General features: G+C 41.9%; 1 protein-coding gene across 4 annotated transcripts; it reads left to right on the top strand.

Annotated features, from left to right (window-relative positions):
• Positions 1 to 1,891: 1,891 nt before the first annotated feature.
• Positions 1,892 to 26,552, top strand: xpo1b (exportin 1 (CRM1 homolog, yeast) b). Of its 4 annotated transcripts, none has more exons than XM_004554596.6 (25): positions 1,892 to 2,220; positions 3,681 to 3,812; positions 4,043 to 4,144; positions 8,086 to 8,158; positions 9,509 to 9,570; positions 11,700 to 11,744; positions 13,411 to 13,592; positions 16,657 to 16,705; positions 16,815 to 16,934; positions 17,063 to 17,191; positions 17,281 to 17,439; positions 17,559 to 17,756; positions 18,248 to 18,386; positions 19,487 to 19,668; positions 19,801 to 19,957; positions 20,073 to 20,236; positions 20,349 to 20,483; positions 20,571 to 20,754; positions 21,441 to 21,547; positions 21,978 to 22,172; positions 22,787 to 22,955; positions 23,222 to 23,356; positions 23,843 to 24,002; positions 24,080 to 24,176; positions 25,113 to 26,552. In XM_004554596.6, exons 2-25 carry the CDS (start codon positions 3,687 to 3,689, stop codon positions 25,257 to 25,259), a joined length of 3,216 nt encoding a protein of 1,071 aa, XP_004554653.1. In that variant the 5' UTR covers positions 1,892 to 2,220; positions 3,681 to 3,686; the 3' UTR covers positions 25,260 to 26,552. The 4 variants fall into 4 exon arrangements, with proteins under 4 accessions (XP_004554653.1, XP_004554654.1, XP_004554655.2 ...); XM_004554597.6 differs by lacking the exon at positions 1,892 to 2,220 and adding an exon at positions 2,984 to 3,507; XM_004554598.5 differs by lacking the exon at positions 1,892 to 2,220 and adding an exon at positions 8,981 to 9,029 and having other exon boundaries at positions 3,789 to 3,812.
• The last annotated feature ends 672 nt before the right edge of the window (positions 26,553 to 27,224 follow it).

The raw sequence follows: 27,224 nt of genomic DNA, 5'->3' as shown, positions 1-27,224 counted from the left end.
ACCTGACACTTTTTCCTGCAGAGGTCACACACCTACTTGGAGGTTTGTTGATTTGCACTTACACTTTCCTGTTGGGCATTAAAAATAGCAGTCTATCATACTTACTTATTTGTTTGCATATATATATTACAACTGTCAAACTCACAAGGGTGGACAACTATGTGCATGCACTATATGTAAATGATAAGCCACCACAGTTAAAGCATATCCCAATGTTAATATGTCTTACCTTGCACATAATATAAATTGGACTTCAGATAGCTTTGCCTAGTCTATTACATTCCCAAAAAGCAGGATGACCTGTTTGTATCTAGAAATGTGCACATCCTGTCCTCCTGAGGGTCAGGCACTCTGTGACAGGACGGAGGGCAAAGCAAATGGCGTGCATGACTCCACACATAGATAATAGGCTTTGAAATCTTGTTTGTTAATAACAAAGGCTCGGATATAGGCCAACTGTCTGAGGTGTGAGGCTGATCCAAGGACACTGGGACGCCATTGGCACACTGGCAGAACAGGTGAAATAACATAACTTATTTTCGACATGGAAAATATGCAAAAAGAAAAAAAACTTTTCATTAATACGAATAGCTTTGACATTACACTGCAAGTTGTGTGCAGTCAGTTCCCCTTGTAGTGTATCATCATGACATGCACTATAACATAACACGTACGCTTCTCATGAGCAGCGTGCAACTCTGAAACAACCCGACTGGTAATGGATTTTCTTGCAGTTTGCGCAATTTCACTGACTGACGTGCATCTCAGTCCGACTTGGACTTTAAAAATAGATATTACTTCCCACCTCTGACTACTTTGACATCATCATCATAATAATAATAATAAAAAGCGAGTCTTACAGGTTTCTAAGAAACATAAAGAATGAGCGGTAGATAGTGTTGCTGGGTAAACATTCAAAACGCCCTTCGAAATATCCTCTCAGAATGACTTTACTGGGCTGTGTACTGTCTCCGCTACACACCAAATCCAGTATTTTTCCATCAAGTAGCGCGCTGGACCACGTGACCACAGAGGAGGGAAAAAAAACGCTGTCACGTTTGCGTCCTCCATTGACAGCGGTGCATTGAATATATGGCGCTCAAATAGGAAAATACAAGACAGCGTTTCTGCATTTACCGTCCGGCTGCTGCTGACACTATATATATATATATATACACATAATGTCCCCCGTTCACTTTGGTAGCGTTACCCATTCGGGGAAACAAATTCTGCTCCAGGTCGTTTTTCTAACCCCGTGCGTTCATGATCATGTAACCACGCCCACTCGTGGCTGGTGGAAAATTACCAGCTTACGAGCAACAGGCAAAATGAATGGTAGTTGCGGTTTATCACATCATTCAAACCAACAGGCTACCTGCATGAACTAGGCACTCTGCCTTCTGGCTATATTTGGCTTCAAAATAGCAAAACTTCCACAGAGAGGCTTAAATGGATAACAAACATCAAACGCCATTACTTTTGCTCCGCGTGCTGCACGCTCGCGCTCCAGTTATTTCTTGTAATTGCTCAAATAATTGAAATGTTTATGTTAAAGCTCAGTTTTGACACGAAAGTCGGGTCGAGAAGTTATTCGCCATTCTGTAAAACGGAGTCGTGTAGAAGTCCATTCTGCAAGGGAGTCTGCCCTCTTTTTCTCTCCGGGCGGAGTAGTCGCGTGGGCGCTTGTGCGAATTGAAATAAACTGACAGGCCGATCCTTCAATGGGACGCCAAGTAGGAAGTCTTCGCCAGAGACACAGCCAATCACAGCGCGGCCTGGGCGTAACCTAAGTCCAAACTTTACGCGGCGCCATCGGCTGAAAACTAAACCGAGATGGAATCTCCCAGTCTGAACCGGTTTCAACCGGTTGCGAGTTAGTTGCTTGAGAGGAGAGAAGAGAGGAGGCGCAGGCACACAACCTCTATACCACCCTGCTGGAAAATTATTAGAGTAAAGAATAAATTAGTGAATCAAGGTTTACTTAGTTTCGTAAAATGTATCGGAGTAACAGATTGTTAGGTCTACTGTGATAGTAGTTTTGGAATCCACATCAGTGGTTCTTACCAGCCAGACATCATTCACTACTGGAGCTGGAGATAGTCAACGCTGCAGAGATAGGAAATCTTTTGTAATCATCAGATACTCTGAAGTACTCAAAGTACCTAGTAGCTTTTTTTTTTGGCAAACGCCACTCTTTTCAGTCAGAGCCTCGGATATTAGGTAGGTAACTGGGGTGAAGTACGAACCTGCCATGCTGTGATTAACGTGTCTTGGCTTTACCCTTTATAGAGAATAAAATGCATCTTGGTGTGCACATTAACCTGTGTTATCTTGTAATTTGCCTTTAAGCTCATGTAACGACATGCTAATTCAGAATGCAATGGCATCAGTGGGGATAACCAAATAGCCATCGGCTGTCCGCTTGCTAGCATTTGCCACTTAAAAATAAGCTAACGCTGGCTGTCAGAGAAAGTGTTGTAACTTTACTGAACTAAACGCATAATCAGGCTACCTCTTTTGACGTTACGTGCGACGCTGCAGACGAGCACCAAACTGCGTGAGATTAAATCCGCGCCTCTCCCACCGAGGCAGCATCACTCGTGTACGTGATGCGAGCGGATGTCGAGTTGATGTTGCTAGGTGCTAAACGGCGTCAGTATTAACTTTACCGTACTGTACCGGAAAATGGCCCATAATCGTTTCTAGTCTTTGGAGTAGAGTCGCAGCAAGAAGCGCTAACTTCTCTAAACAGCGGTGACGACACAGCGAGTAAAATTTATTTATGAGCACCCTCCGTCCCTGGTATCCTCGGTGGGAGTGGTTGGAGTGAGCAGTGAGGGAGCACATGTGTGGGGTGAATCCTAGTGGCTGGTTAATGTGTGCGGGAGACGCGCTTGTGCTCTCGCTCTCTCTCTCTCTCTTTTTTTTTTTTTTTTAAATTAGCGGGTGATGCTACTAGGTAGACGTGGTTGTAAGATGCGTTTGTTGTTTTTTTAACTGTTGCTGCCAGTCATTCGCGGTGTGCTCGGTGTTTTACAGACGTAAACAACGTGACGTCGGATAGCATATGCGGCACGTGGCTCATTTAATGATACTAATGCAGTTGTAGAAATGAGTGCTTGGTTAGTGAAACAACGCAGGCACCACGGACGGATTAAAAGCCTGCTTGTAACTGTGTCTGAGTCAGCTGTTAAGTTGTTTGTTTAAAGCAAAAGCGCAGTGTCATTGACTTCGGCTTTCTGAATAGTGCACTCATCTGTTTACGGATCAATACTGGCCTGTTTTTTTTTTTAAAAATAACGTGGCGCTGTAACTCTCTTTCTCTAATAAAAGGTTTGGAATTATACTGAGATTGATTTTAAGTTATTTTGGCTTTTGCTGCTCGAGTCCCTGGGCTCCTGGTGTAAACCAGAGTACTATGTCCAGCATTTTCAGCCAGTTTGAAGTTTCCTAAACGGAGTCCAGCAAAGGAACCAGGAGCTTTCCTGTACTTTTTGAACATGACAGGCATGTGACACCATGAGCCTAATATCTTAAAATGACATCTCAGTGGTTGGTCTAGCAGATGTTTGTTACACGGTCAGCTGTTAAGAATGGTTTCTAAACACACAGTTCACATGACTTTGTCTGTTAAATGCGTTCTGTGCACTCATGACCCCCGCCCCCTGTCCTTGTTGCAGAGCTCTATGCCAGCAGTTATGACAATGTTAGCAGACCATGCAGCACAGCAGCTGCTGGACTTCAACCAGAAACTGGATATCAATCTGCTGGATAATGTGGTGAACTGTCTGTATCATGGGGTAGGACCACAGGTATGTTATCCTTTTCTCTCTCTCTCACTCTCTCTCTCTATCTCTACACCATATCTGAAAGAAGCTGCTTGTAAATTTCTTCTTTTAAGTTCCACTTTACATTCACCTGAGAGTAACACATTGACTTTTTGTAAGACAGACAATGTTGACTTTACTGTTGCATTTTCCTTGCAATTCTTTTCATATCACCTCAGTGTTAATTCTAAAGTGTTATCCTCATCGATTTACAGCAAAGAATGGCACAAGAAGTGTTGACACACTTAAAAGAGCACCCAGATGCCTGGACGAGAGTGGATACCATCCTTGAGTTCTCCCAGAACATGAACACCAAAGTAAGTTAACTCTTACCTGCAAAATGCTGTTGAAAGGAAACTTGCATGTACTTTGAGGAAGAAGTATTTTTAGCCAGCACACAAAACAACATAAAAGCTTCACCCTACATCACAGTGGTTAGCCTATACCATGCTTTCATTTATATAAAAGATACTTTGTAGTGGATCTTTTTGTTGGAAGCAGCCTTTATGCACTTGCAGTGTTTGTCTCATGCCCTAACTGCTGAGCTATGCAGGACCCCTGTCCTTCTGAATTCTGTTGGATCTGAACCTAGCAGACAAACAATGGAGGCTTTCTGTCATCTTACTGTTGTATTATTAAAACGTACTTCTCTAAATACAACTATCATAAAACTCCATGCATGCCAATCCTGTTTGTGTGGTAATATAAAGGGTTATGAAAGATGGTTAAAGTAACTTTCCACACCTGCTAATAATTAACATTTACATAGATGTAAAGTGTATTTGGCATTTCTGCTTATGTGGTTGTATGTTTTTTTGATTTAAGAAAACCGAATGAATCTTGGTAACTATTTAAAGATTTGGGTCTTGTGTGTTTCTAGGTCATCTGTTTGCAAGTGTATGTTGTGCTGCTTCTGCATGGTGGTACCGCTAGTTAAGCAACCAGTTGTGAATAGTAAACGTTTGACTTTGTAACCATTCAGATGTCAAAGATTTACAGATGAATTGTGCTGTTAAAGCCAGTACATATCCATAATCAAAGCATAATATTTACATGGTATGAATTAATTGAAGTGCAAATCATACACAACTTCCTCAAAGTAATGTTGATACTTGTTTTTCATTTGTATTTTATTTATTTTTGCTTGCTTGTAAGACTGCTTTTAATACTGACATTCAATACTAATCTGAGTTCTTGATGTATCAATATCACTTTAAAATTCATAAATTTGCCAAATAAATAGGGATAATTGAGGAAACAAGGTAAACACCTCTCGAATCCTGCATTCTATCTTCAGTGATAAGTTTGAAAAATGCCCAGTTTCAAAGCACTTTGGGTGTCTGCCTTTTTTTGTTTGTTTGTTTGTTTTTTAATTAACTACAGTAGCTATATTTGAAATTGTCATGATTTCAAGTTGTGACTTTTTGATATTAATCACAATGTTCCATTATGTTTATGGCTTGTAATAGGAAGAGAAGGGGTGTGTCATCCTGTGCATCATGACACAGCTAGGCTTTGACGGCAGGCCTCCACAAGGTCTACCCTTTTTAAATTCCCTTTGACTGAATTCTGTTCATCCGTTTTTATTGCATCTGTTTCATTGGACAGAGGGTGGGTGCAGGCTGCAGTCAGTAGGATCTATTGTAAAGAGACACGAAAAGATTTAATTTCAACTGTAGGGATCATGGCACTGTTCCCACCTCGCTCTCATGCTTTTCCTTTTTTCTTTTTTTTCTTTCTTTTTTTTTTTTTAAACGGTACAGCTGAGTTCTCTCGTCATGGCCTCTTCTTAAGATGCACCTCTGTGAGCTGAAATGTTGCAAGGCATTTCGCAGTTTCCTACTTGTAATTTCTCTCTTCTTACCTTGCGCGGTGGTTTGTGTAGTCCGGTAATTAAAGGTGAAATAAAACACGGCAGAGTTTAATGCAGCGCTCCAGGTGACACCTGCGAGTGGTGTACAGTCAGCTTGTTATAAGGAGCTTTCACCTTTAATCTTCCAGCATCCATTGTCCGTAGCACACTGTTAATCTTGCTTTAATAACATCCTGTAATACAAGTCATTTCTTACTACTATTTTTTTTTCTTCTTCTTCTTTTTTTTTTTTTTTTAATTTATTGACTCATGGTCTCAAGTGATGATCCCTACAGTTGAAACAGTCAGCTGAAGTAACATCAGATCATAAACTAACTTGGATTAACAAATTATATTTTTATTTCTTTATGCTTCACAAGTAAGTGATTTAAATTAGTGTAATCTGTGGTGGTCCTGCTGTTCTTTATGACACACCAGGTAAAGTTGAATTTAAGTTAGAAATGAAGCATTGTAAAGAAAATGGACTAGAGTTTAGGGTTGGGTATCGACAACATGATACTGTTGTTATTTTCTTTTCTTTTTTTGTAGCTAGGTTGGTGCTTCACTTCCTTAAATTCTGGTTATTATAAAGAAACGACCTTTAAAGGCAAAGTTTTGTGATTTGTCAGTGGGGATAACAATTTTGAATTTCATAGCGATCTGTGGCTTTAGCTTTTTGTGAACATGCTGCGTCTGGGGAAAAAAAAAAATTCAGATGTTGAAAATACTGCAATTTTAAAGGGCTTTCAGTCCCAAAAAAAATCTCTGCTTTAAAATAAGCGAAAAAATGTATGTCTCTGTTGGAGGGCCACAGTGAAATTTGATCCACGAGATACAGTTTGAAAAATGCAACTGAGTTTGATGGATTGTCAGTCTGAAGGAACTTACAATGTTATGAGGTAGTTCTGGCAAGTTATTGCATGAGCTGTAATTATATTTTTCATAGGAACAGAGACAAACCTTTGGTATTACAAAAAGTGTCAAATAAATGTGTGTTTGTATATATTTGATATCTGCAGCATTTTCAGCTAAAACTGCTTATTTGTTGGTTGGGTTTTGTTCCTTTTGTCTTTTTTTAATTGCAGGAACTAGAGAAAAAACAGATTGACTTCATACAAGTAATGACAGAGTTGTGAACCTGAGAAAATGGCATGCCTTTAGTGAAAGAGTGGTTATGTAGAATTGTGAGCAACCTAGACAGTCACTGTGTTTACACAGACTGTTAGTATCGAGGAGTTCTCAAGGTTTGATGGTTGTTAATGTTGGCATTGTTGTGACACTTTTAACAGGTATGAAAAATAGCCACAAAGTATATATCCATAAATTCTTCCTCAGTATGTATGAGCTTATATTGAACCTCTGTTTTATTTCACTGTAGCGATTGGCTGATATGACCCATTTTCCGATGTGTCAGTATCCTTTGATGAATGAAAATGTAAAAACTAAAAGAAAATGAGGTGAGAGAAACACCCTTCAAACATGTTGCCCACCAGTGGGTGCGCTGCAGCCTCCCTGTTGGCAAACACAACAACCAGCTGATCTGAGCAGAAAATAAATTTGATTTTTATATTTTGTGTGTTTGAGGTGGAGAAAAGAGGGCTATTGTCCAATATCTAATTTTTTGGTCAGGCTCTAACTAAAATGTTGCTCTTGCTAGTTGGCAGCAGAAACGCTGGTTATATTTTTAGGATATCCGGTCCTATCGACCCCACAGCGGGTTTTCCTCCCTGAAAAGAACAACAGTCAGAAAGGTAATATGAGTTCTGCAGTGGAAACCTGTACAGTTGTCCAGTTGCCCCAGAACATCCCACAGACTCCTGTGGTGGGTACTTGTATGATGCATGCTCCACCTTTAATGTAGACTGAAGCACAGTGGGCTCAGAATTTGCTTTAAGGGGTCTTAAAGCACAATCAGTTTAAGGGACAAAAGAAACCTGTAGCAATATTGCACTTGAACAAATTGTCCTTTAAAAACAGTTCTCGATGCCCAACCCTACAAAGGTCCATGTAGCCTAGTTAGAGGCGTTTAAACCTTGTTGTGTCTTCTAGGCCATTTGACTCCCTTTTGAAGCAATCTGTGACAAAGCTGGTTAATGGGTTGCCTTTTTTCTTTCTTTTTTTTTTCTCCTTTTTTTGTGTCTGGTGTGATGCTGAGAATAACAGCAGGGCTTCTGCAGTGTTCCAGCATAATGCTGCTTGTATATTTAAAAAAAAAAAGAAAGTTGAAAGTGTTGCACACTACAAAATCTGCATGAAATGTGGTTCAGTGCAATCTAGTTTAGAAATGCAAGTTATTGCAGACTGGTCCACTTCATACTGTTTTTGGATTAAAGGTGGGCACTTCTTATTGTTGGATGCTGTCATAACAGCTTTGTCCTAATGCTGCTTCTTCCTTGCGTGTTACAGTACTATGCTCTCCAAATTCTGGAAACGGTTATCAAAACCAGATGGAAGATTCTTCCCAGGAATCAGTGTGAAGGTAAAAGTTTCTTTTGTGGAAAAATTCCTGAAACATTTATTCCCATGGTGTTAGTGTGTTTTGTTTTTGTTTAGTTTTTTTCTTTGTAAATGTGACGTGTGGTTGCCATGTTGAGGAGTATTCCCCCACTAAGCATGCTGGTTTGTTTTCTGCTCGACTGACTCGAACTGGCTACTCAGAAAGGTTGGATTCTGCATTTGAGCAGTAGTTTTAGAGAGGAAACAAGGAAAACACCCCAGCACTATTTTGTTTTTAATGCTTTGTGAGGGAAATTTTTTGAGAGGAAACAAAGTAGATACGTTGTTACTGTTGTCTAGCCTTACATTATTCTGATGGGATATGTTGTTGTTTCTAAAATCAATGACACATTGTGTGTGTTGCTTTGAGCCAGTTTTTCCACATTGTACCCAGGGAGGAATGAGGGATGGGTTAATGGAGTGCGGTAATTGCTGTCAGTTATATTTTCAAAATGTTTATTGATAATTTTAAACGTTACACGAAGTTGTTGACAAGGTAAATGTGCGTATGAACCTATATAAAGTGTTGCAGTGTTATCAGTATATGGCTATAAGTTCTTAATGTTCAGCCTTTAATTATTGCCTAATTGTCAATTGGACACATCAGCATTAGCACATAGCAGAGGTCTCAACACAGTGGAACAGAATTTATTTAGAAAAACATTTCAGAGGAAAAAGCAGTGATAATGAAATAAATTTGATAATCATGTGCAAATCAGATGATTCTGCCTCCCTCCATTCTTCTATAATTTTGCTCAAAATTAATTTTTTCATTGACCTAAGACTTACCTGCTTCTGACCGTAGATGCCTGAATTTTGTTCAAGTGGCAAACCCAGTGCAGGGCGACTGGCAAGTATGTCTTTTCCCCCCTTGTGTCAGAGTATTGCCTTGTTTTCGGCTCCTCTCACCACACCAAAACACACATTTTCGTAGTCAGCTGCAGTCTAGAGAGAAATGCGAGGGAGCTGAAAACGCATTTTAAAGATGCTCTGCTCACTTTGACAATCTTGAATGTCTGTGAAAACACGTGGGGGAAAATGGAACTTCCACTGAACCGACCAAAGGGTTTTGTCCTGTGAAAGTTCAGTGGCAGTTGCTGCTCACGTCCACGTGTTTATAAACTGGCTTTGCAACAGTGTGTGTATATGGAGAACCACACCTTTTTTTTTTCTACAGTACAAATGTGGGATATGATTGGCAGATTCAGCTAGTTATGAGCCCGCAGATTGTGTTAGGGTTACTGACTAATGTGCTCCAGGCAACTGCTGATGAACACATTTTTATTGGTGCATGCTAACGGACATCTTCTGATATTCTCTGTGTATTTGCCAGGTATAAAAAAGTATGTTGTTGGGCTCATTATCAAGACTTCATCTGATGCATCAAGTGTAGAGGTGAGTAAACTTTATATTTTATAAATAGGTTGTATTCTTGGGGTAATAGTACGAGATGGAACAACAAAAACAGTTCCTACTATGTTGCAAAACCTCTTCTGTTAGAAACACCCCGTAAGAGTTGGAGAATTTGGTTTCCCATTCTCGTGACTGGATTTCAAATAGTCAGTAGTTCAGGACTGCCCGTGTCACATCTTTGTGTCCATAACGCCCCAGATGTTTTGAGTGGGTCACAGGTCTGGGATGTGCCCATGTGTCCACGAACAATTTCCCATTTTGATTCAGATCACAGGATAATTTTCCACTTCCCATCAGTCTGCCTTAAACGAGCTCAGGTCTGGAGAAGAGCTTTTTGTTCTTCTTTAAATAACATTTTATTTGTGTTTGTGAATGCATTGATGAACTGTATTCATAGTAATTTCTACAGCAGTGCAGTGCTGTCTGAGGACCCAAAGTCCATGGCTGTTAAACATTGGAGTCTTATCGCTTATGTGCAGAGATTTGTCTGGATTCTGTGAATCTTTTAGTTGCTCCCGGGTTCTTTACAATTGGGCAATTTGCCCATTCAGTCAAGAACAAGGTGGTGAGACCCTCCCCATCGTAAAGTTGGAGAGATCCTGCCTGCGGTGCATTTTTTGTACTCAGTAATGTTACAAATTAGCTTAAAGGCAAAGAAGTTCCACCAGATTCTTGTTTGATTGTTTGAGTTTCTTTTGTAAAGAGTTTAGTCCACGTTTCCAGGATTTTGGAAGCATGTCACTGGGAAATTTTAAATGGGTATATATTATAAATCATAATAAAACATAAAATGCTGGTGTTTAATATGGCTCTTATTATTTGCAGTTCAGCAAAGGGTTTAAATGATTAAAGTGTACATTTTACACAACCTCCCTGTGGTTCAAGGAAAAGTCAGACATATTAGAAGATTCACTTTAAAAACAATTTATAACAATTTATAACCTCGTCGATGTTAAAAAAATTTTGCACAAACAGCCTCTTGTTCCCTCTCTCGTTATTTGTGTCCATGTTTTATTGCAGCAGCACTTTAAACAGGCAGGTTAGTAGGGCAGCCATGACTTAAGCTGCTAAGAGTGCTGTGTAATTCAGAACAACTATGGTGACTTCAGCAGCTTTTCTCACTGTTTCAGCCATTGTGAGCACTCAAGCAGTTAAAAGGCTGGAGTTGTAAAATGTTTTAAATTTAAACTGACAGCAAGCTTTTCTGGTGTTCATTAGGAGAATGCAGTGTTTTTCTCATAAGTACAGAGATTGATACATGAAAATATGACATGCTGGCCTAGCTTTAAGGTTTTTAAGTCCAATGAAGCTTGATTTTTCTTGGTGGTTGTATTGCTGTTATAAAAACAGCAAGAAAGGGGGGTAAATTGAAAGGTAAAGGAAAATGTAAAATTTTGTTTTAGATTTGATTAATGGAAAGGATTTGTGCTTTGTAAATGTTCCTTAAATGATTTTAAATGTGAAGTCAGAAGAGCCAGACGGTGAACACTGTTAAATACTTGTTTGCTTTAACAAGAGGTTAGCTGAGGAGAAGAAGACAACATAAAAATGAAGGAGTGCAGATGCCACCTACAACAAAATGATGTCTAGTTAGTATTTAACTTCCTGCTGAGCAAGCAACTTTCCAGCCGTGTTTCAGGTGTTTGCATCATTCTCAAGTATGTAACTCTACAAAACATGATATATTTACCAAGTTTATTAAGGTTATTAAACCAACCAGATACACCAGACTAGAGGTTTTGTGAGGGGATATTCCAAAAGAGCACTCAAAAAGAATAATTTCAGTGAGCTTTAAAAACCATAACTCTCCATTATAGAAATGACTATTTGTGTCTGGCTTACTTTACTGCAGGTTATAATTGTAGGATAAATTCAATTCTTGGTGTTTACTTTCAAATGCACATGACCAGCCTCGACATTTCTGTTACAAACACCTGTGACTTTATCTCGTGGGTGAAACCCAGCCTTTACTAATTTTATATAAAATGTCAAACATCAACATGTTCATACATTTTCTCTTGTTATACCTTACCTTTTCATGATGTGTTTAAAGGATATGGTTGTGTAACTGAAACGTGTTCCTTGACTTACTTCTTTTTATTTCTTTTTAGAAAGAGAAGGTGTACATTGGCAAGCTGAACATGATCCTTGTTCAGGTAAGAGTTGCTTGGGTTCGTTTTTGGACCTACTCAGTCCTTTGTGGGGGATGTTTTCTCTTCATTTTGCGTTGTTACTGTTAGTTTACTGAATGAAAAATGTGGCCTGTCTATTGTCTGTGTGCGTGCGTGCGCTTAGATGTGTCTGAGCTGCATGTGGTAAATGTTTTCTATTTGCAAAACAATATCAGAGAATCCAAGAATTGTTAAAACAAAGGATTTGATTGTGCACTTTCAGCCACAGATTTTGTTTTCATTTCAGACCTGTTAAATATCTAACTATATCAAACATATAGTATTGGTTACACTGTAAATAATAAAGTGTGCGTTACTTTTCTTTTAAATCTATCAGTATTATCTTTACAGAGCCTCAGTAACACTGAGAAACACTTCATTGTGTTTATAACTGTGATGTTTTCCTAACCCTCAGCGTTCATGTGGGTGAATAGTGGAGAGGGATAAAGAAAGTGTCAGCAAACAGTTTCCAAGAAGCTATTCACTCTGACAGCAGTAGCGTACATCAGAGCAGAGATTCACTTAGCTAGCTACGTGTGTTGTACTCATTGCCTGGAGCATGGTAGAGCCACTGAGTCACAGAGTACTATGATATGTACTATACAGCCTGATTCAGAGCAGTATATACAGTAAAGATAACACAGCAAATGTCATAATTTTCACTGGAGACCATGTTACAGGTCCATGAGCAAAGTGGTTCTTGCTACCAAAGACACAGTGCTTTGTTAATGTCTAATAAACAAGTGGGTGTGTATTATTGACCATTATCGACTCCTAAATGGTAAAATTCTGGGTGTCGTCATATGAAGCAGTAAATCTAAAAACGCTGGGTTTGAACCTTATGTTGTTGTTGCCTCAGTGCTTCTCTTTTGCAGTGGTTCTTTTTAACCTGAAGATGTCACTCTTAATTGGTAGATCTGGCTCAAAAAACATCAGTGTCATTAAAAAGGGACATCAGTACTACTTGAATGTCTCAGCCGAGGCAAACGATGCTTAGAAAGTGACTGTGATCTTGTGATAATAAAGGATATCATCTCGAAGAGTGTGGCAGAAAAATGGATGTATGTGTCTGTATGGAAACATACAAATTAGTTAAAAACTGGCAAAGTGGAAATCATCATGGAGCTGTTGATGGCAGTATCCTTAATTCAGCAAGGCACTGAAATCTGTAAATGCAGAGTTGTAGAAATATCAGGACCATGAGACCAACAACTTAGACCTTAGTGCTTCTAAATGTGCAACGTGACATTTTTCCCATGTTTTTGCATTTGATGAATGTGTGAGTGAGGGAGCGAGAGGCAGAGATTGGTTCACTGACTTCACAAGTGACTTTGCATTAATGCCAGTGAGAATGAGTCACCGTTTACGTCATTTGAGCTAACGTTGTTTTGGCCTGGAGGGGCTGAAGAGCTCCAGATTCCACGTTCATCGTCAGGAGGCTGGTTAAAATGGTTATGTTCAATATGGACAATTAAGTATGGAGTTTAACAAAAACGGCATTTTCTTCACTACGGGATGCTTGTAAAAGAAATGTTTTTGACTTGAGACTGATGGGGAGTTGCAGTTTGATCTCGTTTTTTTCTTCAGATTACACATTCTTCTCAGTGTGTGCCATCTCTCACTAACATGTCTGTGTCCTCTACGTCTGCAGATCCTGAAGCAGGAGTGGCCCAAGCACTGGCCCACCTTCATCAGTGACATTGTGGGGGCGAGTCGTACCAGCGAGAGCCTCTGTCAGAACAACATGGTCATTCTGAAGCTGCTCAGCGAGGAGGTGTTTGACTTCTCTAGTGGCCAAATGACCCAGGTCAAGGCCAAACACCTAAAAGACAGGTCAGTTTTGAGAGCATGGATGCCAAAATGTCTTTGATCATTACCCCCAACATACCTTAGCATAGGAAAGCTTTTCTATAGAAGGTTCACACCGAAATCAATCAAATCAACTTTTTAAAGAGTTCAGTCCTGCAACTTTGTGTTGCCACATTATTTCAGAGGCTCATGAAACACGATGTCTTTGTGCTGGCATTTGAAAATGGATTTCACTTTAAGATGAAATGTGGCTCCATGTTATCAATCAGTAATGTCAGGGCAATAAGGTTGTTATACAGTTTCTTTTATATTATTAATATGCAGTTGTGTACTTGCCTGAAAATTCTGCTATGGGGGGGAAAAAAACACAGATCAAATAAACATAGATTTTTTTTTATGAATATTCCTCATATCTAAAGATGTGGGTTGATTGTTTAGCACAGTTGACTGTTGTTGATGTTTAATAGCCATCCATCCATCCATCCATCTTCTTCTGCTGCCTCCGGGGCCCGGCCCCGGAGGCAGCAGCTTGAGCAGAGAAGCCCAGACCTCCCTCTCCCCAGCCACCTCCTCTAGCTTATCCGGGGGAACACCAAGGCGTTCCCAGGCCAGCCGAGAGATATAATCTCTCCAGCGTGTCTTGGGTCTGCCCCGGGCCTCCTCCCGCTGGGACATGTCCGGAACACCTCGCCCAGGTGGCTTCCTTGTCAAATATCCGAACCACCTCAGCTGGCTCCTTTCAATGTGGAGGAGCAGCGGTTCTACTCTGAGCCTCTCCCAGATGGCTGAACTTCTCACCTTATCTCTAAGGGAGACGCCAGCCACCCTTCGGAGGAAGCTCATTTCCGCTGCTTGTATCCGCAATCTCGTTCTTTCGGTCACTACCCACGGCTCGTGGCCGTAGGTGAGGGTAGGGACGTAGATCGACCAGTAAATTGAGAGCTTTGCTTTTACGTTCAGCTCTCTCTTCACCACGACGGACCGGTGCAGCGTCCGCATCACTGTCGCCGCAGCACCAATCCGCCTGTCGATCTCTGGCTCCCATCACATCAACAAGACCCCGAGATACTTTAACTCCTCCATTTGGGGCAGGAACTCATCCCCAACCCGGAGTGGGCACTCCACCCTTTTCCGGCTGAGAATCATGGCCTCAGATTTGGAGGTGCTGATCCTCATTCCTGCTGCTTCACACTCGGCTGCGAAACGTTCCAGTGCGGGCTGGAGGCCACCACCTGATGAAGCCAACAGAACCACATCATCCGCGAAAAGCAGAGATGAGATTCTGAGGCCACCGAAGTGAAAGCCCTCCGCCACTTGGCTGCGCCTAGAAATCCTGTCCATAAAAATTATGAACAGAATCGGTGACAAAGGGCAGCCCTGGCAGAGCCCATCACCCACCGGGAACGAGTCCGACTTATTGCTGGCAATAATCGTATAAGGATCGAATGGCCCGTAGCAATGGGCCAGACACCCCATACTCCCGTAGTACCTCCCACAGGAGGTATTCCTTCTCCAAGTCCACAAAACACATATAGACTGGTTGGGCAAACTTCCATGCGCCTCAAGTATCCTTGAGAGGATAAAGAGCTGGTCCAGTGTTCCGCGACCAGGACGAAAACCGCATTGTTCCTCCTGTATCTGAGGTTCGACTAGCAGACGAACTCTCCTCTCCAGCACCCTGGTATAGATTTTCCCAGGGAGGCTGAGGAGTGTGATCCCCCTGTAGTTGGAACACACCCTCCGGTCCCCCTTCTTAAAAATGGGGACCACCACCCTGGTCTGCCAGTCCAGTGGTACTGCCCCTGATCTCCACGCAACATTGTAGAGGCGTGTCAACCAGGACAGCCCTACAAAGTCCAGAGCCTTCAGGAACTCTGGGCGGACCTCATCAACACCAGGGGCTCTGCCACCAAGGAGTTGTTTAACTGCCTCAGTGACCTCGTGTGCCACATGCACTTATGGACACTCTTATGTTCGAACAAGGTGTTTGTTATGGGCAAACTGTGATTTGCACAGAAGTCCAATAACAAAACACCACTCGGGTTCAGATCAGGGAGGCCGTTCCTGAAACATGAAGCTCGCGTGATTGGGAGCTTCATGTTTTATTGTTTCCTCATCCAAAGAATCCGAAATATGTCCACTGGGGCTGAAGTCATTTTAGATTTTAGATGTTTTGGGTTTTTTTTTCTCTTCAGATGACTAAAGAAGGTCATCCCGATTGACTGTTTGGAACTACATTCAATGACAAATGAGGCTTATTATGTTTAGACTCGGTGCAGTTGAATTTACCAAGTCTAGTATAACTAAACAAGCTGTAAACTACTAAATCTGACTAAACATTTAATACACTGCTACCCAGGAATACCGTGTCACATGATACACACAAACGCCAAAGGAAAAGACATTGATAGAATATTAAAACCATCTTTTATTTCCTTCCTTTTATATGCTCTCACTTTATTTTAATGCCATCTTAAAGCCTGTAATGTATTTTCTCAAAACGTCCCTGTTCTGCTGTCACCAGACGTCAGAGTGTAGCCATTTTCTTACATGGCCTGGTTCCCTGAGTTTTTCTGGAAGTCACCCAACATCACCCAGTGCATTTACTATTGGCCAGTTGGGCATCGTGTGTGGTACCTCCTACACAGTCTGTCTAGGCAGCACCCTCCACTAAACTACAGTGTTTTTCCAGTGGTGCAACTGTGTCTGAAGCAGACCATGTCCCATTGTGTGCTACATGTGAGGAAGGACAAATGTGAGAAATATTAACTAGACTCTCCTGAACTGGCCCAAAGTTCATGTGTGAAAACTGCTGCATGAGATGGGTGGAGTGTAACACTGGAGAGAGCGGGATAAGAGAGGGCGGTGTTACTTGAGTAGGTGGCAACTTGTTAGCTGCTGTCAGTGCAGCAAAACCTTTGAAACGATGTTGGTTTGAAACCAAACATGAACAGACATAAAGTGATCAAAAGAAACGAACCACGGTTATTTACATTGTTTCAGGGCACAGGTTGTACATGAAACTTTCAGATTTGTCTTTCATTATCAGTGTCAGATGCTGTTTAACATGTTGTTTGTTTTCTTTCAGCATGTGCAATGAATTCTCCCAGATATTCCAGCTGTGTCAGTTTGTTATGGTATGCATTCATCTTTTTCCTTGTATCGTACATTCTTTTTATCATCGGTTACACACCAGTGTTTGTTCTTCAGCTGATTTTACTGATTGTGTTGCTGTGTGCACCTCAGGAGAATTCCCAGAATGCCCCCCTGGTCCATGCCACCCTGGAGACACTTCTGCGTTTTCTCAACTGGATTCCTCTGGGATACATCTTTGAAACCAAACTGATCAGCACATTGGTGTATAAGGTGCGGCCGCAAAGACGCACACAACACACAAAGATGCAGATTTGTGTGATTATTTAAAATATTCGATGATGTGCATAAAATCGATTTATAATGGATATTTAACATATATATTTTTTTATTTTAAACAGTTCTTGAACGTGCCGATGTTTCGCAACGTGACGTTGAAGTGCCTGACAGAGATTGCGGGCGTGAGTGTCAGCCAGTACGAGGAGCAGTTTGTTACCCTCTTCACGCTGACCATGTGTCAGCTCAAACAGGTGGGTTACCCGGTGACATCTGACAAAGCCACACTGACACGTTGCTCGGTTTGAGACTCTAAGATGAATTTTAACTCTAATCTGTTCAGATGCTGCCTCTGAACACCAACATTCGGCTGGCCTACGCCAACGGGAAAGATGACGAGCAAAACTTCATCCAGAACCTCAGTCTGTTCCTGTGTACTTTCCTTAAAGAGCACGGGCAACTCATTGAGAAGAGGCTCAACCTCAGAGAGACATTAATGGAGGTAAGGGAAGCACGGTATTCTGTATTTTGTTGTTGCTCTACATAGGCTGCACAGGAGAAGATTATGGTAATTAGCTAACATGTTCACGTTACATTGCAACTCCCCTGGTTCTCCTTCAGGCCCTCCACTACATGCTGCTGGTGTCAGAGGTGGAAGAGACTGAGATCTTCAAAATCTGCCTGGAGTATTGGAATCACTTGGCCGCTGAGCTCTACAGAGAGAGTCCCTTTTCCACATCCACGTCCCCTCTGCTGTCTGGCAACCAGCACTTTGATGTGCCTCCACGCAGACAGCTCTATCTACCCGTTCTCTCCAAGGTACCTCTTAGAACAAGATGGTATTTATTCATACCACATACATGATCGCAGAGCCCCATGATTGAAGTTGAGTTTATAAATGCAGACTCTTCTTTAAGAAGCATGTCTTACGTTTATAGTGAAGATGACACAGAGGTTGCTGAAGTGTTTCCAGTTTGTGGAACCTGAAGCGTCTCAGCTCGCAGTCATACTAGAAAGACTTGGCTCAGGCCAGCGACAGGTGGCTGCTTCAGAGCTGCCAAAAGAGATGCTGGTTACAGTGTTACTAAAAATCAGCAGCTACTAAAGTAATACAAACATTTTTTTTCTACTTAATGATATTTTACATTCCATATGTGTGAAATGTGACTATAACCAGGAGACAAACCACTTGTATCGTCCTTTTACATTTATGAGAACACAAGCTAAGCTATATTTTCCTGTGTGTGTGTGAAAGGCAGGTGTTTTGATTTGTGTACTTGCTGACAGGTTTTTTTTATCTGGAGTAACAGGTGCGTCTGCTGATGGTAAGTCGGATGGCCAAGCCAGAGGAGGTCCTGGTGGTGGAGAATGATCAGGGGGAGGTGGTCAGGGAGTTCATGAAGGACACAGATTCCATCAATCTCTACAAGAATATGAGGGAGACCCTTGGTATGACTTAATGATAGCTTCTAATATTTTATATCCTTAAGCTTGATTTATAGTACTGTGTTAAATCTGCAGCATAATCTACGCTGCAGCAGTTGTGTCTCCGCTTGCTAGTAAAATCCTGTGTAAACGAGGTATAATGATTAGCAAAATAAGATTTTGCTAATGCAGGTACATGCTGGTTTCTTGTTTTAAAGCTCGAATAATCTGTGTAAAGGCTCGATCGCTTCTGAATTCTTTTTGGGGGGGGGTTTCTTTTTCTTGCATTTCGATGTAGCAGTGGTATGATACTATTAGCTTGAAGTGAATGTGATTGTCTCAGTTTACCCTGGTGATAGCAGACCAGTGCAACTCAGCAGCGCTCAAGTACAAATGCAAATGATGACAACGCTACTGCAGCGTAGGCTCTGCAGGGATTCAACACAGGACTGTAAATCAAGCTTTAAACTCTCTTTTTTTCTAGGCCACTTGTCTTAAGAAGCAGTGTTTAACTGATCATAACCACAAGAAGTCATATTTTTGAATAGATCTTAATTAATGCATCCATCCAGTGGCTTCAGCAGCTGGATTTGTATTTACTGATCAGACACATCCTCCAACAGGTTAGGCGAGTTGTTCTCAGCACCACTGTAATATTTAAATATTGTAGGAGAATCGGGCGGCACCATGGCTCAGTGGTTAGCACTGCCGGCTGGCTGGGGCCTTTCTGTGCGTCTGCGTGGATTTCGTCCGGGTGCTCTGGTTTTCCCCCACAGATCCAAAGAAATGCAGGTTAGATCGATTGGAAACTCGTAGACTGGCAGAAGGATAAGCTGTTTGAATAATGGATGGATGTAGGGAAAGCTTTATCTTTGACTGTAGAACTGACTGACTATAAATTTACATTTGACTAAATTGGCTTGATCAGTGTCACTCATCACACAGGCGTCAGTGTTTTTTAGGGAAAATTCATTCCGCCATTTCTTCTCATATATGTTTCTTTCTTTTTTTGTTGTTTTTATCTCTCTCTCTGTCTTGGTTCTGAACTGTGTCTCTAGTTTTAACTCTTAATTTAGCAGAAACTGTACTGTACTCTGATACACATTTCCTCTACTGTCCTGCAGTGTACCTGACTCACTTGGATTATGCGGACACAGAACGCATAATGACAGAGAAGCTTCACAACCAGGTAAATGGTACTGAATGGTCCTGGAAGAACCTCAACACACTGTGCTGGGCCATTGGATCCATCAGTGGGGCTATGCACGAGGAGGATGAGAAGAGGTTCCTTGTTACTGTCATTAAGGTATTGATGTGTCTGTGTATTTAGGTTTAGGTGACAGCAGTCCCTCACTCATGCTTACGCCTCATATTAATTATTGTCTCACCCATAAGGTTTAACATTAAGCCTAAGTGAATCCTTTGGTGTTTGCTTCAGGATCTGCTGGGTCTCTGTGAGCAGAAGCGAGGAAAAGACAACAAGGCCATCATCGCCTCTAACATCATGTACATTGTTGGCCAGTACCCTCGTTTTCTTAGAGCCCACTGGAAGTTCCTCAAAACTGTTGTGAACAAGCTCTTTGAGTTCATGCATGGTGAGCTGGAGTATTTTTATTTGTTGAACTCCCTCTTTGCATCTATTTCAGACAGATGGATGAATAGATGGATACAGCTCTAATGCATTTTTATTTTTCTGTCCTGCCCTCACAGAGACCCATGATGGAGTTCAGGACATGGCGTGCGACACCTTCATTAAGATTGCCCAGAAGTGTCGGCGCCACTTTATCCAGGTGCAGGTGGGAGAGGTGATGCCCTTCATCGATGAGATCCTCAACAACATTAACACGATCATCTGTGACCTTCAGCCTCAGCAGGTCATTAAGTGTTCTTACCCACAGAAATCCATCAGAGAGAGGCACAGCTGTCTCTTATTTGCCCAGTTGAGTGTCCGTGCTGACTGTTTTGTTTGTTTGTGTGTACGCACAGGTGCACACGTTTTATGAGGCAGTAGGGTACATGATCGGGGCACAGACCGACCAGGCTGTTCAGGAGCACCTGATAGAGAAATATATGCTGCTGCCCAATCAAGTGTGGGACAGTATCATCCAGCAGGCCACCAAGGTAAGATGGTGTATCACCGTTTATTCACATTTCAGAGACACACAAGCTGTTTGTTAATGGCTCTTCTGCTCCTCTTCCGTCCATGAGAACGTGGACATCTTGAAGGACCCAGAAACCGTCAAACAGCTGGGCAGCATTCTTAAGACCAATGTCAGGGCCTGCAAGGCAGTGGGACACCCCTTTGTTATCCAGCTGGGACGGATTTACCTTGACATGCTCAACGTGTACAAGTGCCTCAGCGAGAACATCTCTGCTGCCATTCAGACAAACGGTAAGACCGGCACATTTGTTTTCATCGTGCAGCAGACTGTCACAGTTGCATGGTGGTCACTGCAGACAGGTGGTTGTAAACATGCTTACTGTCATGCTGCTGTCAGAGCAGTGAGGTTATAGCTGTTCTGTAAGCAGCACACAAACTGAGTTGATTTTCAGAGGTTTATACTGTTTGTTTTACTTTTATAGTGTTCATCACACTCCAATCAGGGTTAAGTCAGTGTGGTAGATGAGATGAATATCAGCCACTGTTTCAGATAATTGACGTCTTATTTGCTGATACCAGTCATCGAGAAGAATAGGGGCCAGTGTTTAGCTGATAAATGGGTGCAGCGCTAGTATAATATTTAATGATCTGTAATTATATCATACTTCTTCATTCCAGCCATTTTTCTAGCAGACTTCTGTTCCAAGTGGGCTCTTAGTCAGCTACAAAGTCTTTTCTCTCGTTTTTTTTTTTGCATTACAGTAATTAAGGTAATTCCACGTGTGAGATATGTGTTATGTAACATGGGATGGGTTTCATTGGCACAAAAAGCTGAGATTTGAGAGGTGTGCAGTGCACATTAAGTTTAGCGAGAGCTACACATTTAGACCCAGCTGCTATGTGTGAGACTTTTGTTGTTTTGTTTTTTTCCCATCCTCATTAAGAAGTCGCATGTTCTGCTAATGTCTGTGTTGCAGGTGAGATGGTGACAAAGCAGCCACTGATCCGGAGTATGAGAACAGTGAAACGGGAGACTCTGAAGCTGATCTCAGGCTGGGTCAGCCGATCAAACGACCCACAGATGGTGAGAAAGGCGCTCACATATGTCACTGCTGAAGGAGACAAACCCAGTTGGGGCTTTATGTTGACAAAGAATGAAGGAAGAAAGCTGCTGTACTAAAAATGCTGATGATATCAGAAGTGATATATTTACACTCTTGTGTCCTCCTGAGTTACTCCTACTGTAGCAGCCAGTGGAACAGCTGACTGTGGAACAGCTTTCGAACAATCCAATCGGTATTTTTAGATCAGACACAAAGATTGTGTTCCCCTGCGGCAGACTTTTCTGCCCCCCCCCCTGTGTTTGCATCTGCACAACCCTTTAATATTCACAGTTTGTCACTGTACTGAGGGGTTGGTCACCTTTCATAGTTTTATTTAAAGCATGTCTGCTCAGGTTTTTGTGCGTCACTCAAAGCTTTCTTTGCTGACGCCTCTTGTTGTTGTTGTTTCAGGTTGGTGAGAACTTTGTTCCCCCCCTGCTGGATGCCGTCCTCATTGACTACCAACGCAATGTCCCTGCCGCCCGTGAGCCTGAAGTCCTCAGCACCATGGCAACTATTGTCAACAAGCTGGGGGGGCACATCACCAGCGAGATACCCCAGATCTTTGATGCCGTCTTTGAGTGCACTCTAAACATGATCAACAAGGTACGACCCAGTGAGCCGCTGACGCATCATATGTGGATATTTGTTTTTAAATCTTTCCTGCACACGTGACCGAGACAGCAGTCTTTGTCTTTCTGTTTATCAAGTGGCCGGCCGTCTGTTCAACTGTTCGTAGTTATCAGCAGCTCTTTTATTACTGAGAGTAGTGAGTAAACACCTCAGTCATCAAATCAGCAGCTTTCATTTGCATTGGGATAAGCAATCTACCATGCGGCCTTCACTGCAGTGTGTAAATCACTGGGCGGATAATTACATTCATGCACGTCATCATTGTTGATAGAAAACAAAAAATCTATTTAACTGCAGCACTGCATTGGTTTTAGTCACTATCAGTTAAGTGCTTGTGTTCTGCAGGAAAAAAAATGAAAATCTTAAATTCAGTCGGCTTCAGCTGTTGTTTACTCTGACCTGAGCCTCTGTTTCCACTCCAAAATACAACTGGGACCCATCAGGTGCCTCTCAAAAACTAAAAACCTGCAGCAGTGTGAGGCCAGATTTAAGTTAGACTGCTGATACGTTATTTCATGTGTAGCATTATGATATAACTTGGTTTGTAGATTTAAATTTTTCATCATCTGTTTGTATGTTTGTACCAGAACTTTGAGGAGTATCCAGAGCACAGGACCCACTTCTTCTACCTGCTCCAAGCTGTAAACTCGCACTGCTTCCCCGCATTCCTTGCCATCCCTCCAGCCCAGTTCAAACTAGTGCTGGACTCCATCATCTGGGCCTTTAAGCACACCATGAGGAACGTGGCTGACACTGGTAAGGGCTCAGAGATGAGTACACTAAGGTGTTTATGCTCTTATTGACCAACAACATCTTAAATACTGATAATGGGAAAACCCACTGTGGGATCCACAGGCAGAAACGTGACATGAAGGTGCACTGTGATCCTTTTCACACTGAAACAGACGTGCATCAGAACAGCGACATCACTGTGCAACCCGGCTGTTAACAATAAGCTGCTGTGGTCTTCGAAGGATGTGCAACTATAATTTTGTGTTGTTTTGTGTCTTGTCGCTGCTCAGGTCTGCAGATTCTGTACACCTTGCTGCAGAATGTGGCCCAGGAGGAGGCAGCCGCTCAAAGTTTCTACCAGACGTATTTCTGCGATATCCTGCAGCACATTTTCTCTGTGGTCACTGACACATCGCACACTGCTGGTGAGCTCACACACAATTGATGCCGTTCAGTTGTTTGAATCTGCAGTCGTCCAAATGATATTTATACTTTCAAAAAATGTTGGCGTCTGCTGTGCAGGTCAGATGAACATGTTTATGTTAAAATCATTGGCTCAGATCACAGTAAGGCTGTAGTAGTTCAGTACAACCTTTTAAAGGCACTAGTTTGAAAAATGGAAGTGACTTCTTGCTTAAAAGATCACACATTACTCAGTACTGATTTATTTAGGAGTTGATTGTAGTGTTGAATCTTCCTGGTGATGGGATCAAAAACATTTTTAAAAAGACACATTCATTATCTGAACTGGATTAAAGTCACTAAACCAGGCCAGGTAATATTAACACCTCCCCCAGAGAACTAAATCAATTTGAACGTGGCTTTACAAAGACGAGGGAATTAGGGAAAGACGATGGATTCATTTTCTGTGTGTGTGTGTGTGTGTGCGTGCGTGTGTGTGTGTGCTGCAGGCCTGACGATGCACGCGTCCATCCTGGCCTACATGTTCAACCTGGTGGAGGAGGGGAAGATCACTGCAGCGCTGAACCCCGCCAGCCCCACCACCAACCAGGTGTTCATCCAGGAATATGTGGCCAACCTGCTTAAGACTGCCTTCCCCCACCTGCAGGAGTGAGTGTGAACATTACGCATATAAGTGAGTCTGTTTTTCAGTCGATGCTTACGTGTGTGTGTGTTTTGTCTGTCAGTGCTCAGGTGAAGGTGTTTGTGACAGGGCTGTTCAGCTTAAACCAGGACATTCCTGCCTTCAAGGAGCATCTGAGGGACTTCCTCGTCCAGATAAAGGTGAGCTCGTCAGACTGTAGCAACTTTGATTGGAGGTGTATTAAGTATTCCTTTCAGTGTTGAGGAGGTACACAAAGTGTAAGTTGTGAGACTGAGTGTATCTCAGTTGTGTATTTGAGCTGAAGCACATGGAGCCTGTCCCTCTATGGAAGCTTTGTCTCTCCTTATCACTGACTACATAGCTAACTGCTTAGCTGTTGTTTCCACAAATAACATTTTCCTGCCACTTCATGGTCAGGCGGCCATGACTTTATGGAAGCTTTGTGGGTGCTGTTGGAAACATTCAATGTTGTGTCATGTGTCCTGATTGGTCTGATTATTATTATTATTTATTTATTATTTATAATTATTTTTTGTTGTTTATTTTTGTGCACTGAAGTTGACATTTAGGTGGTAATTATGTCAGTAAATCAAATACTGTTAAACCAATTGCTGAGGTCAAGCATGTTGGGTTTTTTGTTTGTTTTTTGTCTAAGAGGGCGAAAAGAAATGAAAGGGAATATCTGAATGATGGGCATCCCAAGAAGCCCAACCAATCAGCCGATCAGATCTTTTGTTTGTGAGCAGCAGCCAATCAGAAGGAAGTTATCTCAAAGAAAGGGAACGTGAGCGGCTCATGCAAATTTCTAAGAATATAAAAATGTAGAAATGCTGGAAATGAGCCTAATACATGCTTTTAAATGACTTTTTATTAAAAAGCATGTGCATGCTAACCCTGTTACAAATAAAAGTCCATCATTTGGAAGAGTGAGTTCAATTACCAGCACCCATAGTGAGTATTTGATCCCTCACTCCCAAATGGGGGTTTAGTAGTGTTGCAGTTAATTGAGCAGTCTAACAGTAAAAATTAGGATCTCGGTCGCTGTGGTAGAAAAGCAGCATGGCTTTCAAACCTTGTAGCTAACAGCAGCTTTCTGTGATTGTGTCGCTGTTCAGGAGTTTGCAGGTGAGGACACCTCGGACCTTTTTCTGGAGGAGAGGGAGGCTTCACTCCGACAGGCCCAGGAGGAGAAACACAAGATCCAGATGTCGGTGCCCGGCATCCTGAATCCTCACGAGATCCCAGAGGAGATGTGTGACTGAGCGCCTGCTCAGTCTAACTGTACAGTACTCCAAACTTAACCCTAACCACAGCAAACACAACAAAACCCAAGAGAGGCACTTGAGTGTGGTGGGAGGCCGTGGGCCATCCCATTGGATGTTTGTTGACCAAAATAATGCCAATACTCTGTAAATGATTACCGCATCACCCTGTGGTCCTTTTTACATGATCTGCGTTTTCTATGGAGACTTTTTGTGTAATAACTTTCCAAAACTGTTAATCTAGCTTACGTTCTGTTGGTCTCTGGCCCTTCTCAGACCTGCAAGATGAAGTTATAACGATTAGGACAAGTTAACCATGTTGTTTTGGATCAGTTTCCGTCACTTCCCTGGTTCTGTTTCCTAGTTCTTCCCTCTTTCCCATCTCTTTGTTTATATATAGATCTATTCTACACCCGGTGTGGGCAGGGGAGGGCGGGGGTGTTGTGAAAATCGGCCCATGTGTTGAGTTGGCATAGAAGCTTCTAGACCCGTGTTGTGACAGAAAGTGGTCTTTTAGAGGCGCACGCACCGCTTGTTTGGTGCCCCACGGCATTGTGGGAGAATGTGAATCTAATGGAAAATGAAGGCTGAGAGACGCTGCTCGTGCAGCAGCGTCTTGTTGCTCATGACTTTCTGCTTCACCCAAAAAACTGAGCTGCTGCTGCCAGCGTGAGGTTTTTCAGGGAAAGCAAAAGCGAATATGTGCATATCATCCCAATTGTATAGCATCTTTAATACCATGGGAACATTTTTTTTTTTTCCTCTTATTCTGTTATTTCTTTTTGTTGTGGGTGTGTGCGCGTGTGTGCTGTCGCCTAGTCGACATCAGCGTTTTGTTTTCCTCTAAGAGGATTGTTGCTCATTTGTGAGCCTTCATTAATGGGATGTTTTAAGGAAGTGGCGGAGGTATTTATGGGCTCTTTGGTTGGTTGCATCTTTATAACAACTCCTGTTTAACTCAGATGGCTTTTGATTTTGAATTGTACTAATTTAGATTGTTTACCATGCAGTAGTGCTTCAAGACACTACCTTTAGAGCAAAATGAGAAATAAACCTGGGTTTACATTTAATTTTGTATTTTTGCATTTTTCATTTGTAACTGTTTGAGTTTTGTCCAAATAAAGGCTTTTTTTTTTTTGTCCAGAGAGTAAATGAATTGCCAGTGAGTTTAATTAGGAAGAATGTATAAATCCAAATAAGCATCCAATCTCTAATGGCAGATTTCCCTTCTCAAGGTGTTACATTTGTTGTGAACTTTTTGAACTGATTAAAGGTGAGAATTTTATAATCCTGCCTTCGCTCAGATCTCTTCATTCCACAGCAGAGACTCGAGTTTTATATGAGCAGATATTGTTTGTGTGTCTGAAGACTTCAGTGTTGGCCTTGATCAATACTGAGTAAGAATGCAGTCTTTATCGTGTTACGATACAGCAGGCTTTTTCTGTTGAATTTTAAGTCATCGCTGCCATAGCTGACTAAACTCTAAACCTAACCTAACATTGTAACATACAGCCTTTGTTAGTGAGAGCTTTGCTCACTAGCTTTTTCTTGTGTCAACAGTTGAACAATGACACTGACGTTGTGCCGAATTCAGTTGTGAGCTGATTGAGTCATCAACTCTGAGAACTTGTGTTTACTTGTCCAACCCCACCTCCTACAGTGCAGGCTGCTTTCGCTTTCACTTACTATAAAAGACGATTTGCCACATGGCAGCTGGAGTAGAAGACATCTTGTGTCAGATTTGTTGTGTGAAACTAAAGCCAACCTAAACAGGTTTGTTGCGCTTTGACCTGATGCACTGTTAATCAACTCTGGAAAATGATTTCTGACCACATGGTCGTTAAGCATAGTGACTATTTTGTCCTATCTCCTGTTAGATGCATACATCTACGTGTGAAGAGGAGCGTGCTTTGAAAAGGTTTGAAAACACAAATCCTAAAAGGAAAGCTCAGTGATGACGGATGG

Source organism: Maylandia zebra, linkage group LG13, assembly GCF_041146795.1.
Source record: "Maylandia zebra isolate NMK-2024a linkage group LG13, Mzebra_GT3a, whole genome shotgun sequence".
Taxonomy (NCBI): Eukaryota; Metazoa; Chordata; class Actinopteri; order Cichliformes; family Cichlidae; genus Maylandia; species Maylandia zebra.
The sequence above is the reverse complement of the archived record's forward strand: the minus strand, read 5'-3'. Positions and strand labels throughout refer to the sequence as shown.

Bases quoted from the DNA above. Each gene is read 5' to 3' on its own strand.
- xpo1b (XM_004554596.6), top strand. From the start codon at position 3,687: ATGCCAGCAGTTATGACAATGTTAGCAGACCATGCAGCACAGCAGCTG. The intron at 20,755-21,440 runs GTAAGACCGGCA...TCTGTGTTGCAG, and splicing joins TGCTGCCATTCAGACAAACG to GTGAGATGGTGACAAAGCAG. The intron at 24,177-25,112 runs GTGAGCTCGTCA...GTCGCTGTTCAG, and splicing joins ACTTCCTCGTCCAGATAAAG to GAGTTTGCAGGTGAGGACAC.